Source organism: Tyto alba, unplaced genomic scaffold (assembly GCF_018691265.1).
Source record: "Tyto alba isolate M040663 unplaced genomic scaffold, T.alba_DEE_v4.0 Super-Scaffold_26, whole genome shotgun sequence".
Lineage (NCBI taxonomy): Eukaryota > Metazoa > Chordata > Aves > Strigiformes > Tytonidae > Tyto > Tyto alba.
In genome coordinates, this window is record NW_024881300.1 from 16,667,473 (window position 1) to 16,681,432 (window position 13,960).

At 35.0% G+C, this 13,960-nt stretch overlaps 1 protein-coding gene across 4 annotated transcripts in view; it reads left to right on the forward strand.

Annotated features, from left to right (window-relative positions):
• WWOX (WW domain containing oxidoreductase) overlaps positions 1 to 13,960 on the forward strand; it is a 529,125-nt gene that overhangs the window by 65,806 nt on the left and 449,359 nt on the right. The window contains exon 6 of one of the 4 annotated variants that reach the window (XM_032990639.2): positions 8,140 to 8,216. The exons of the other annotated variants lie outside the window; for them this stretch is intronic. Within the exon in view, the coding sequence (XP_032846530.1) occupies positions 8,140 to 8,199 (60 nt within the window). The 3' untranslated portion in view covers positions 8,200 to 8,216. Of the gene's footprint in view, positions 1 to 8,139; positions 8,217 to 13,960 lie in introns of those variants that run through there. 4 annotated transcript variants of the gene reach the window in all.

Genomic DNA, 13,960 nt, shown 5'->3' on the forward strand with positions numbered 1-13,960 from the left:
CTATGCAGGAAGAATACCTTTTAATTTCATGCTTTGCCCACTCATCTATTGCACTGCCAGTTGCAACCACTCTGGTGCCAAACAAGTAAAAATATAGACCAAAGGAAAATATAGAGCAGTGTTGATGCTGCAGCAGCATAGGAAGGGCATTACAGGGGCTGCTGCTCTTCAGACAGAAATAGTGTATTGAAATCCTTTCTGGTTGTCCTTTGCTGCTGTCTGTTGTGACTTAGAGAACCCAAGGATAAACAGTGATGTCTATTATTTTTTTCCTTCCGTATAAAAAGTGTATTTCAATGTCTTTTGCTCACACATGGTGATGGATATTGTAAGAGTTAAAATATGTCTGAAAATTAATCAACCCTGAGTTGGCCTTTCTTCACTGGAGTTGATATGTAAGTTGACCTCAAGGTGTAGTAATAATATATGTCAAAGTTATTTAGTAGGCTTTTGCCATGTGTGCCTATTTAGGTATGGTGGACATATGACTGGACTGATTATGGACCTGAAGGCTCTTCCCCTGCAAAATACGTGTATCAAGTCAAGAAAGGTCAGCCTGCAATAAGGATGTTTAAGAAAGAAATCTTCAGCTGCATTGGCACAGTTGGAAATCTAATACCTGTTTAAGCAGCAAAGTCTTATAAGTAGTCCAGTGAACATATTGGAGAGACTGTGAAATTTCATGAGTAAAAGGGGAGAGAAGAATTTTAGTAAGAAAATTTATTCAAAAGAGGGGAGAATCCTTAGTTCTGAATACAGACCAAGGGACTTAAATGTTAGACATTCTAAAAAAGCAGAGTTAGGTAGTAATGTCTGTTAGGTGTTGCTCCCCAAAACAGTACACAAAAAAAGAAAGTCTGTAATAGAAATTATTTGGCTGCAGGTTTTTTTATCGTGGTAAGAAAAGCTTTATGGTAATGGGACTGTGCTAGGGTTTTTGTTTTGTGGTTTGATTTTTTTTTGGTGGTTGTTATTTTGTTGGTTGTTTTCTTAAATGATTTCTGTCTCCCCAGAAAGAGTTACAGCAATTGTTACATTAAATGGAGGAAAGAAAAATGGTCATGACAAATGTGACCAAGAGCAAACTAGAAGAAATTTAGGCCATCTGTCTGGAAGATACAAATTTTGAACAGCAACTGAGCTCTTGTTGACCCTTGTAGAGGGGACTCACTCCTCCCTCAAATAAACTGGCAGTATAAGGGGACTGTGCCATATTTCCATTTCTTCTTTGAGACCATGATAGTTTTGTAGAAAAAATAATTCCTTAACTGTATCTACTGCCATTTTAAGACTAATAAATAATTCTTCACAGTCACTCAATCACTCTCAGTGCAGACTTCAAAAGGTAATTTATTTTGCAGATAGACACCTCTGACAGCACTCTAGAGGCCATCCGTTCAGACATAACCACTTTCAAGAAACCAAGAATAAAACATCCTGCTCGATCGGGTTTTTATGTGATGAAGCTACTCCTTGATAGAGAAATCTAATCTGTACACTGGAGAGGGAGGGGGGCTCTGCTACTGTCTTTTTTTATTATGGTTTCCTGTCCTGTTAACTGAGGAAAGGGTCAGCAACATGCTTGCTGATCTTACCGCTTCATATACCAGCACTAACTGGGAAAGGAGAAACCTTAGTTTGTCCAACATATGTGCATATGCCTAGTGTAGCATGGCATATGTTAACAGAAAATGGTCACTGTAGTAAACAAAGAGGAGTTAAATGCTTTTTCATTAATCAGAATTAAGAAACGAAGAAGGAACAGTTAGCCGAACCTGGAGGAACTTGTAGATTCTAGGTGTGGGAATGATGGTGGGAATATAAAAGAGAGGAACTTAGTAAATGGGAGAGAGCTGAGTGAGCAGAGACAGATTTTGGAGAAAAATAAGTGACCTAGTTTGATATCAGAAGGCATCATTTTCATTTTAGCTGCTGGGCGTTAAAACGGCTAACACTTCACAAAATTGACTGTAGATCATACAGTCTTTTCTGAAGTCCGTTGGTAGAATAGTGTAAGAAGTGCTGACCATCTTGGAGAAAGCCTGTCAAGGACTTAGGCAGTACCTCTTGTTTTTTATCTGCTTGTTTCCCTGGCTGAAGACAAAGTTCCAGTATTTCTGGTGATGCAGTCTGAGTAGGGATGTCAGAATGAGCTGCTGTAGCACAGCACTTATGCTCCTCAGACACCAATGTGGTCTTTTGGGCAAGATCAGGAAAACGTATTAATAAATACAGTGGCAGCTCAACTCTTTTGAAAAATGTTGGTTTCTTTTTCTTATTTTTCTTCATGTTACAAAACAGATTACTGCATATTGAGAGATTAAAGCCTTCACTGGTACAGTAGAGAGACATGCACATGAATGAAGATAATTTATTTCTATGCATTCTTCTTTTATCCAAGTAAATGAACTTCAGGGAGGTATACTGCCTTATTTCATCAGGAATTTCCATTCCAAAGGGAAAAGAAATGGAACGGGAGCCCTGTTTCTAAATATCTAATGTTACAACTTTGCTGTAGCTGGAAATGTAACTCCCTGTTATGGGAGTATTTGATCCACTTGCTGATTCCGAATGCTGTCTGGATTACTTAGAAATATGTCTCACCATTAAAGCATTTTCCCTTTTTCTGTTTCTTATGGTAAATGTGCTATAGAAAGATTTTTATTTTTTTAACTCTTTTTGTAAAGTTTTAAAATAAAATTTACAGCTGGTGAGGAACATAGTTTTTACATACTGGACCTTATAATCTCAGTAACCAATTTCTTCTTATGTCTCAGAACTCTCATTAATTTTTCACAGGCTTGTGATGGATAGTTTTTATTTATTCACGTCTGAGGTTCTGTTGTGTGAAAAGGACTCATTTTATAACATTACATATTCATGGCTTGGGATAGATGGGATAAGGAACTTATTATTAATGTGTCACAGTGGGAAACTTACTCTGGGTTCATTTGCGAATCTTGTTAAATGTGGTGCGGTCAGCAGACAGTACTGAAATTTTTGATACATTTTATTGGAGAAGGGCAAAGAGGTTCAGTGATGCTTCCTTATCTAAACAATGCAAGTGAGATGGTGTCTTTCTAAATGCATTTGAAACACTGCATCAGTAACACAAGGATAGAAGCAAAACATGCCTGAACAACAGTAAAATCAGAATGATGCTTTTTTTAATGACTGTTTCCAGGTGCCGTTTGGGTCTATTTAAATCCAGTTTGCTTAATTAAATATTGTTCTACATTTAACAAAACCATAGGAGTTTCTTGTAATATAATGAATTGATATGAGAGCATTCCAAAACATATAACTTGATTTCTAGACAGTTGTTCATCTATAGCAATTAATCGTGGCCATATTTCACTGATGTTCTTTTTTTAATGTACAGTGCTACTGTGCAAATTATGAATATATACTTACAATTTTTATAAAAATCTTTAGGCAGTCTATATGTTGAACATATGCAGCATATAAAAACTAAAAAGGTAAAGTTTGGTGTAAACTATTTTAGAGTTCTAGAATTGGATCTGATTTAAAAGAAACAAATATTCTTTTCATAAGATCACAAAGCATCTTCAAAGCAGAATGTTTTGTATTTCTTAAAATTTCGAAGTAGAGGCTCTATCCTGTATGCTTATGTGCTTAAAAAAAATTTTTTTTTCTTTTTTCCTATTAAATGCTCCCATACTAATTTTCCTAGATACAGAAATGGGCCCAGAGAGGAAGTCTGTAACTTAGCTATACTTTTGACTCCCAATTACTGATCGTGTATTGTTACCTTTTTATTTATGTTATTGTTGGAAATCTAGAAAGAAGTTTTGTTGGTTTTTTTTTTTAGTATACTAATCACTTTCTTACCAAAGCATCTTGTGGATGAAGGTGTTAATGTTTAAGACACCAGCAATTATTCAAACATTTAAAAGCATATACTCAAATTCAACTGCATTATAATCTCTCTTTGTTTTCAAATATTTTCTTTATTTTGAAAATAACAAAATAGATTACATAACTGTAAGCTACTTAAGCCATTTGAGATGACTAGGACAAGAAAATTTATGATAGCTGTATTTTAAAAGAAATTTTTCAGTGATATTAAGTGTTAGCTTTATTAGCAGTCCTATCGGTAGGTCAACAATATTATATTGTCATTTATAATAGAAGAGCTGGGCAGTGAGAAAACTGTAGTCTATTAAGAATTTGTGAGTGTGTGTGTGTGTATACAGTGAAATAATATCTAGTGTAATGTGAAGTGACAGTCAAAATTACAGCTTTTCTCTTGCCGCAAGGGTACTTCTCTGCCAAGTATAGTAATATTGTTGTAGCAGTGTTCAAGGTTGTCAGCAGTTCTTGGTTACTCTGCAGAGAGCCATAACTGTGTGTGGAAGCAAGGAGCTTCCTGTCAAGGGAGATACTATAATTTTGATATATATTTGTTAGTGCCAAACTGCAATTAAATAGGAGGTGTTCGAAGAGGTTTTATTTAACCAACTCAAATTTGTTGATTAATTAGTTAAAACCAAAAAAATCCAAAATGAAATCCTTGTCTTTTATGAACATAGTTTAAATTATAAATTTATCTGGTATTTGTCCATGCTCAAAGTCTTGTGATATTTTTATGGAATAAACTTTATTTCTGCTGATGAATTTGGGATTGCTGAGGATGTAAAGGGCATACTGCTTTTAGTTAAAATATTAGCTCTGAGGCTAATTATCTATCATAAAGTTATTTTAAGGAGTAGTTATAGACCTCAGTTTTTTAGGGATCAGCATGGAAACTGTTTCTTCTCAAAAGCACATTTTTTCAGAATGTGTCAGGACTTCAACAAAATATTGTCACTAAAATGTGTATTATCATCCATATTGGAAGCAGTAAAGAATTTCTCCTATTTCCCCATGTTGAAAATGATGATAATGGTGTCAGCAGTTTTATTCAGTTGAAACCCATTTTTCTTGATGATTAGATTAAACAAAATGAGGTGAGGGAGAGAGGTGCTTTGGAAAACATAGCTTTAAAGAAAATCAGGACCTCTCCCACTGTCCTTCAGCAAAGTGTTGCGATATGAACATTATGAACATGCTTACATGATCTTACTACTTGCATGATGAAAATTTAGTGATATGCTAATACAACTGTCTGAGTGGTGCTTAAAAGATTACATTACTTAGTCAAAACCTGTACTGACTTTTTTGAATGCTTTCCAAGCAGAGCTGCCGATGCACATTGTGAGGTACTTCCACACCTTGCCCCTCCACTATCTTCTTCCTAGATTTCTGTAGGTATCTATAGGCTGCAATGCCTGTGTGTGACTGGCATTGTAGAATTTAGGTGCTACTTAAAGCAAAGCAGAAGCCACAAAAGCTAGCACTTTTTTTCAGAGGGGTATATAAGGAAATAAAAGATAATTCAAAAAATATATTGAAAAGTTATTTCTGATTTTTTTCTTTTAACTACAGCTAAAATAAATTTTAAACGCTCTATGTTAAGGAAGTGAAATAGAAAGAAAGAGGCTTCCTGTAACTTATTTTTCTCAAAGAAAATAGAGTGCTTAGTGGGGAACTTGCACAACTGGGCTAAGTAGTTCCCCTGTTGTCTTAAGTACTCTTGATTTATCCCAAAACACCTTGCAGGTTTAGCTTATTCTGGAAATCATATGTATCTGCTGTATAGAAACTGTGTATTTGCTGGTTTACAGACGTGTTGAAGAGCTAAAGACATACTTTCAGGTGGCCCATTGAGCAAGCTTAATGAGTAAATGTAGAACGTAGCAGTAATATTTGTTATTGCACTTAGGACCATCCTTAACAATAGGGCGAGTCTCTGACCCTGTGCAGAGGAGTTGTCCTAGTGCATTGTGATGGCTAACTGGCCACAAGACATAGGAAAGACACTACACTGAAGTTTTAAAAATTACAGGAAATACCTGTTTTATGGTGTTGTTCTCTATGGTTTCCTGCAGTGCTTTGACCAGTGTTTCTCTTGTCACAATCACTGAAGCCTTTTTTTTTTTTTTTTTTTTTCTGGTGGAGGGCAGTAAGCTTGGAATCTAGGCATGTTATCAGAGCTGATTTCTCCATTTTTTGAAAATATACCATTTACAGAGGTATCTTATGATTTTGTACCTGTCACGTTTTCAGAATTTCCTCAGTCTGGCCAGCTTTTTGGTTTATGAGCATCTAAAGTCTTTGTTTCTAGCTAATTTGATGTCACTAGAAATTTTGCCTTTTTCCTGTGAAGACTTATCTCTTTGCTACAGAAGCATTGGTGTTCAAGAGGTGATCATACATTATCTGTTTTTATACAAAAATGCACATACCAGTCTACACCTCAGCATCTTTAACCTCAGTGGACTTAGTATCCTATGTGTGACAAAGCAGTTTACCAAATGTAAATTCCTTCCAATTGCTGTATTAATATGTTGGGTCTTTTTTTAATTGAGTAAATATATTACACAGCAGGACAGAGAATTTTTTCTTTGTGGCCTTTCTGTTGCAATTTGAGAACAGATACAATTTTATTCAGCTGATGAAGAAAGCAACATCTGTTCTTGGTTTCCTGCAGCTTTCCTTCTTCAGACAATGCATTTAGATGCACAATTTGAGTTCCTTCTGAAGAAATAGAAAATTAAAAATATGACCCCTCCTTCAAGGCAGTGGTTACACTGTGACAACAGTGGGTTGAGCTAAATTCAGCTATGTCAAGCAAGGACTATAAAAGTAGATAGATTGCCCTCTAAGCTTCACTTTATTGGATATTGTAATTGACATATAGTTGTCATTTATAATCATCTGTCCATTCCTGTGAGTTGGGAGCAGTAAAGTTAATTGTGGCTGCTCATTTGCATTAATCTCACCTCTGAAGGGTACAGTAACCCATTAATATCATGTCATGATGAATTATCACAAATAACATTGAACATATTGATTAATGATCTCTGAGATTTGTATCTCGTTAAAACATTTTGTTAGCTCTTTAAACTTTTAAGCAGACAGTCAATGTATGCGGGAGAGGTTTAGAGATCATCCAAGAGGTGATGAAAAGTTATGGCTTACATTTTGGGTCACTAATTAAAACTTGTTTAAATGGTTTCATACTAATTCTTAAAATGCTTTTTCCTTCTAAAGGTGTAGAGCTTGCAAGCTTTCTAATCACAAGAATTGTCTTCTTATTGTTCATTGCTTCTAAAGACAGTAACTTGTATTAGAGTTGGGATGACACAAGAAACAAAAAAGGAGTAATGAAACTTAGAAACTGCCATAATTTCCATAGTTTCTATTATATAACAAGAATCATACTCAGAGTAGCATATGTTGGTTTTTTTCTTGTTTTGTTTTGCTTGTTTTTTTTTTTTTTTTTTTTTTTTTTAATATAGTTTCCATCTATTTAAATTTTGTGCTTAGTGCAAAACTTCTCTTGCTGGTTTAGCAATTGAAGTTGCTTGATTTTTCTTCCCTCTTGTTCTTTCTTTATACATACAGATATATACATTAGGATGAATGAAATGTCATCCAGTGGGTGGCCATGTAATTTGAAATAGCTGGTAATTACATGTTTTACCATTTTGATTATTACCTGCTTACATTTCTGTAAGCTAAGAAGCATAAAGACTTCAGGGAGGTGAGGGAATTTACACCATAGTTCAGGAAGGTGACTTGGCCAGTCAGAAGTGACTCCTTCGCATATCTGAGTGTTGTGTTTCAAGAGTCTGTGAAATATCTAATAACTTAAATCACTCAGCAATCTATCCAATTGCAAAGGTTTCTTTGTATTCTCCCACATGAAGTTCCTGTATTTGAGTGTGTCTTTTAAAATAAATCATAACTCTAGCAGGTCCTAGATATATATTCAAGACACTAGTTTCCCTTTCTTCCACCTGCAGTAAGCTGCCAGTATAGTTATTTGAGGGAAACCTACTCAGAATAATAATTATTTCTTAAAATTATTGGAATATTTTTAGTATTTCACTTTCCAGTTGTTCCTGAGTCTGATGAGATATGCATATTCAGAATATTTTGAGTTAGAGCTGCTTTGTTTTTTCAGTCTGTCTCATTCTTTTACACTGAGTGAAAACAAGGAGTGAGTCTTGGTTTTATGTTTTTGATAGTATCGTTCGTCCGTCTCAAGAACTAATCCTCACCTTTTTCTAGGAGGAGACTAATGTAAAGATTGGAGCAAGAAAAATTGTCCTTTCTAATTTGAAGATATGATATGGCAGATATTTACACGTGTGCCATGACTTCTGCTACTCTGGACGTGTACAGTGGCTAATTGTATCACATCATCTTTCCCCGGGCTGGGATTTTTGTATGTGAACTAACACAATTTTAACTTATTTGCTAGCTTTTCTGGCCAACCCCTACAATCTTCTTTCAGTAATTCCTAGGAGTCTGTTTCCCTAGCATACGAGGCTGTAGAGTCAAGGATTATATTCTAGCTATAATTTATGATTAACTAGATTTATGGCTGAGATCCCAAAACAGCCTCAGTACTGTGGCCTGAGGAATTAAAGGCAAAATGGAGACTATCATTCTGAATTGTTTGCTTCTCCAGATTTCAGGAAAACTCTTAGATATATTTGAAAAATAAAAATAAATCAAAACCCCAAACCAAATACAATTTGCAGTTGTGAAACAATTCGATTTCATACAAAGGAATTTAGCACTAAGCCACATAAAGTCCTCAGCCTTTATAGTATTAAGCATTAGTTTAAACCTTATTGTTTGTCACCTAAAGCCGACACAGTGAATAATGCATATTGGACCCTCTTCCTGCTAATGCAGCCCCTTCCCTCCTCTCCCCCCCACCCCCCCAAACAAAAAGTGTGAGGGGAAACACAAGTAGGGTTCATTTTTACCCATGGTATTAATCTTTATTCATTTTAAAAACCTGCTAACGGAAATATTTCCATTCAGCTCATTAATCAATTGTGATTTTCATTCCCTTGTTTTGTAAAAGCTGTTGTAATAAATACTTTTTTCACAAAGCGAAAATCTAAGAGATGGATGCAGGAAGCGTAATTAATAGCACCCAGTTACAGAAGATCAGCAAGTTTGTGAGATTCACATGCTGCTTTACCATATGGCTGCCCAGTAGGCGAAAAATTTGATTAATGTTTTGAAGTAGGTTTTTTTCAGCAAATATTACAGCCCCAGATGAGGAATTTTACTTTCTAGTATTGTTAGACTTAACGAAAATAGCAGATCTTTTGATTTAAATCTAAATAATATTTTGATCTCATGAAAACTCAACATGTAAAAGTATTACAGTCCTGCTGTATGAAGAATGAGCCCTATAACTTGTTTATATTTCAGCCAATAATGGTTAAATTATGTTTAATCTTATTTTTTCATAATTGATTGATTTAAGATACCAGTACAAGTGCATAAGTTTTGTAACAAGTATTTCCCCTTCAAAAATAAATTTATAACAGAATTAACTGATGCGTTCTAACTTGTCATGCTCTTTTTCACTTCTAATTTCTTATGTAAAAAAAAAAAAAATATAAGTTAAGCGGTTTGATGATAATAAGAAAATAATTTGTGGTCACTTCAGTAAAACATTACAGTAAATAACATTATGTTATCAAAACTGTACAATGTATTCATCTTGCTTTTAAGTAATTACTGTAATAATTGTAATTAGTACTTAATCTATTGGTTCCCCACCCCCACTCCCCATGTTTACCTGAAATGAAAAATATTTACAAAAACGCATCCGAAGAGTATCACGACTTAGGATCGAGTGCTCTCATGCAAAGCTAACACACAGCGGGAAGTTTTGCTTTTCTCACAAATTCTCAGTTTAATACAAGGAACATCGGCAGCTGGTAAAGAACAGATTCAGGGTGCTGAGCCGAAATGGAGTGGAGAGCAGCTTTGAATGGAAGTCTTGCTGAGCTTCCAGAATGCTGAAGATAAAGCATTACCTAACACTACTTTGCCACTTTGGTTTCTTCTAATTGCTTCAGGTAATGCTGAGGTTCAAAGTCTGGTGGGATGATGCTAAGGCTGAAAAATGAGAATTTCTGCATTTAAAAAGATACCTTTTTGCAGTTTTTACAATAATATCATCTTAGAAATCAATGATTGATTGTAAGGGTATGCTAATGTGAAAAATAATTCTGATTCGACTGGCTGTACGTATCCTCAAATCAGAGATCTTGTCACAAAATGCTTATATATAGTGATGATTTCAAGGGAGGGAGTGGGAACTCAAACCTAACAATAAAATAAAGCTGAGTAAAAATAAAAGCCATCAGTTTTTTAAAACCAAAAATTTTCACCTTTGACAACTCTGGTCAGTGCATGACAATAGGGGGTGTCCAGCTGCATTACTTACTGGTGTTAAACATCAGAGGTAGGAAAGCAGCGAAGAAGTTTTTTTATGAAGAGCTTAAAATGAAGAGTAGCTGAGATAGTGAAATGATGTTTATTACTTCTGGAGAACACAAATGTCACAACAACTTGTGCTTTTGGTTAATAGACAGCTAACATGACAAAGCAATGTGACCAAATCCATCCTTTGATATAGAAGGATGGATTAATTTGTTTTAGTCTTTTGAGAAAGGACGGTTAATTAAATAGATGCAAGCTTCCTAGGCTTGTGCTGTTTGAAGATTGCCTCTAGAATTTTTTTTTCCTTAATATTATCAAATTTATTACAATTTGCACAAAGTATGAACATCTTTATTAGGGCACTTCCCATGTATTATCTTTTTTTTGTCTATATCAGTGATTCTCTTGTCAGTGATTTGTTTCTAATAAGAATATATGCTATAAATTTATGTAAAATGTACCAGTGTTTCCTTTAATCTGTGACTAAACTACATGCTGATGTTAAGATATTCTATTATACACTCACCAAAATGTGGAGAAATTGATATTTTAGTATTTAACTTTATTTATTCTTAGTTTTAATCCAGTTATTTAAGAAATAAGCAGAGTTTTCAAATACTTTAATAGTGGGACTGAATTTTTAATTGATAGTGTCTGCAAAAGATGGTCGCTTGAAGCTGCTTGAAATGTACAATTAAATTATAACATTGGATACAATTATTACTTAATCTGAAAGAATGGAGGGTGTTGGGGATGTTATCGTAGGTGTTGCCTGTTGCTTGGCTTTTTAATTCTGTATATAAAGGAAAGTGTTGACTCTGGTCTATGACAGCCGTTTCCTGTTAATGTTCGCATTTTTAACTGTTTCAGAGTTGCTGTTCTGCTTTAAATCTGTCGGGAAGGTCTGTAAGGGATTGTCTATATGAAGAGGCTGTAGAGTGGTCACTCTAAAAGGCTCCTTAGTGTAGTACTTTGAATTTTAAATCACACACATAATTCAAAGGTAATCTAACTTTCAGTGTTGGACTTAAGTCCATTCAGTTAAATGGAGAAAAATGACTGACATAAGGAATGAGTTATTGATTTGTTGTAGGAAAATGACTTCTGTAATATAGGAAGTATGGTAAAAGGAACAGCTTAATTATTTAGGGGGCACTGTTGAAAAAAGTGCTTTTGCAGCATTGCAAATTGTCTAAATAGGAATTGTACAACAAATGTTTTTAATAATTCTTTCTTAAAGACAAATTGTAGTGGCTTATTTTTTTCTTCATAAGAGGGAACTCATCTGGTTGTTTAAAATATTTTTGTATTTGTGCAGCTGAGGCAGAAAAGCAGGCAAAAGATTAATTTTGCTCTTAATGCTAAAGGCACAGCAGCTTTTAACTGGTGTTTCGCAGTTATCTGCATTGTGTTTGTGCTTTGTGGAATCTTCATGTCTGAGGGCTGGACAAAAAAGAAACATGCACAGAAAATTATTCTGAAGCCCTTTTTTTTAGTAGGTGACATGAACTTCTAAAATGTGAATTTATCAAATAAATATATGTGGCAGTATATATCTGTATGAGTAAAATTTTTAAAATATGGTGTTTGATGATTTATAAAATATCAGATAAGATATTTACTTTGGCTTTCTCTGTATGTTTTTTCTTTTGATTTAGTGCTAGTCTTTGCAGGACTACAGTATCATGTTATTTTGAGTACAGCTCACAATTTTTGGCAGCATCTCAGATAAACAGAATATTTGTGGTTAATTGGTTGAACATGTTCAACAATTATAATTATATTAAAACTGTAATGTGTTTGAACATTTGCCCACTGCAGGCTGCTAATATGCGCTAACTTAAATTTCTGTCTTTATGATTAGAGCTAGCCTGTAGCTGGTTTTATTGGAAGTATCCGTGCAAAGTTAAAAAGGCAGATGTTTTAAAGCACATCTAATAACACCAATCAGTTTAGGAGTTTGCCACCGTGTTCAAAATATAGGCCCTTGTTTTTAGGGTTTTATAATTCAGTCTTAAAATTTCCTGTCATCCTGAAATTAGGTATCTAAACTTTCAGTATTGCTGAAAAGAAATAGGAATCAGTATTATTTTTATTAAGTAAATTTTCAGGAATACTAGTTTGCCTTTCTATCAAAGACTTTAAAATGAGATAAAGAATCAGAAGCTTCTCCACTATTGTGATTTATATTTACTACTGCACTTTAAGGGTATGGCAATAGACTGAGTACATAGTGAATATATAAGAAGTTAGACTTTAAATTCTCAGAGTGCTGATGGAATTATGGGTACAGTCTGATGGATTTTCAGTGCATAATTCTCTGGTTTTGTTTGGTTTGTTTGTTTTTAAACTTCCAAGCAGAAGTCAAAATCTAGTCTTTCTCAAGAGTTGTTAGTTGTTATTATTGTAGGGTAGGTAAATAGTGCTGGTTTTGACTTAAAAGCTTTGGCACTCGATTACCTGAAGAATCACCATTGTTTTGTGTGGATGATACCCTGCAGCTGTAAAAAATAGAGGCAATTATGCTTGCAGCCCCTTGTTTTAATTGAGTGAAGCATAATGACTTCTCTTCTATAATGCTCCATGGACTCAAAGCTGCGCATGAGAGGCTCCCCTGGGACCTGCAGCATAGCCTTTCCCAAGCACATGTTTTTTTGGGGGGGAAAGTAGCTGAATGGAGGGGTCAGCCAGAGGCTGAAGCTGGCACAGCAAGAAGCAGTACCAGCTCTTTCACTGATGATGCAATCGGCCTGTTTTTTATTCACTTCCAGTATTTTGTCCTTTGTGCCAGCTGGCGTTGAGCTTCTACCTTGGCTTTCTCCGCTCCTTTCCTTGTTACGTTTTTCCACGTTGGTAGTTCCCCACCTCTATCTGTATCATATTCTGAAGAGGTGTTTCTGTTTATATGTTCAAATGCTAAACTTTTTCTTACCTTTTACCCATTTTTTTTGTTGTTGTTGGTTGGTTTTTTGTTTGTTTTTTTTTTTTTTTTTTTTTTTTTTTTTAATTTATTTTAGATTTGAAGATATTTAGGGCATGGGCTTCTTGGTTGTGTTTCTATCCTCAGAGAGCCTGCAGTTTGTGCCTTGAAAAACAAATGAATTTATTGCAGTAATTTCATCTTCCCATTCTTGAGTTTCTGAACCTCTAAAATAAATCTGCTATTGCTCATGGCTCTGGTAAAATGCTTTGCAAGATACTTCAAGAGAAAAAAGGAAGAACCCCCCTAAAAACCTATTTAACTGCAGTATAGCATATTGAATAAATGGTAGGTTGTTCTCAGTTTTCTCTAGGTTAACTAAGGTCTCCTCAGATCTGGACTTTTCCTCTCCTATCCCTGTAGTTTGACAGCAAGATGTGTTTGTACTGGGAAGTCAGGTGCCTGCTTTTGCTCGTCAGAAGAGTTCAAGATCATCCTACCAAGTCAGGGCTGCACACCTGGGAAGCCCACTGAGCCTAACAAAACAGTACCTGACTGTAACAAAGTGACCAAAGTAGCAAAATATTGTGTGAAGGCACCAGACAAAGGAACTGAGTTGTGGCTGCTTTGTTGATGCAAGGGACTTGTGAGAAAAATCCACACCTCTCAATGGGGTGAGACAGAAAACTGGGGCAGGACTGATGAGGACTGTGA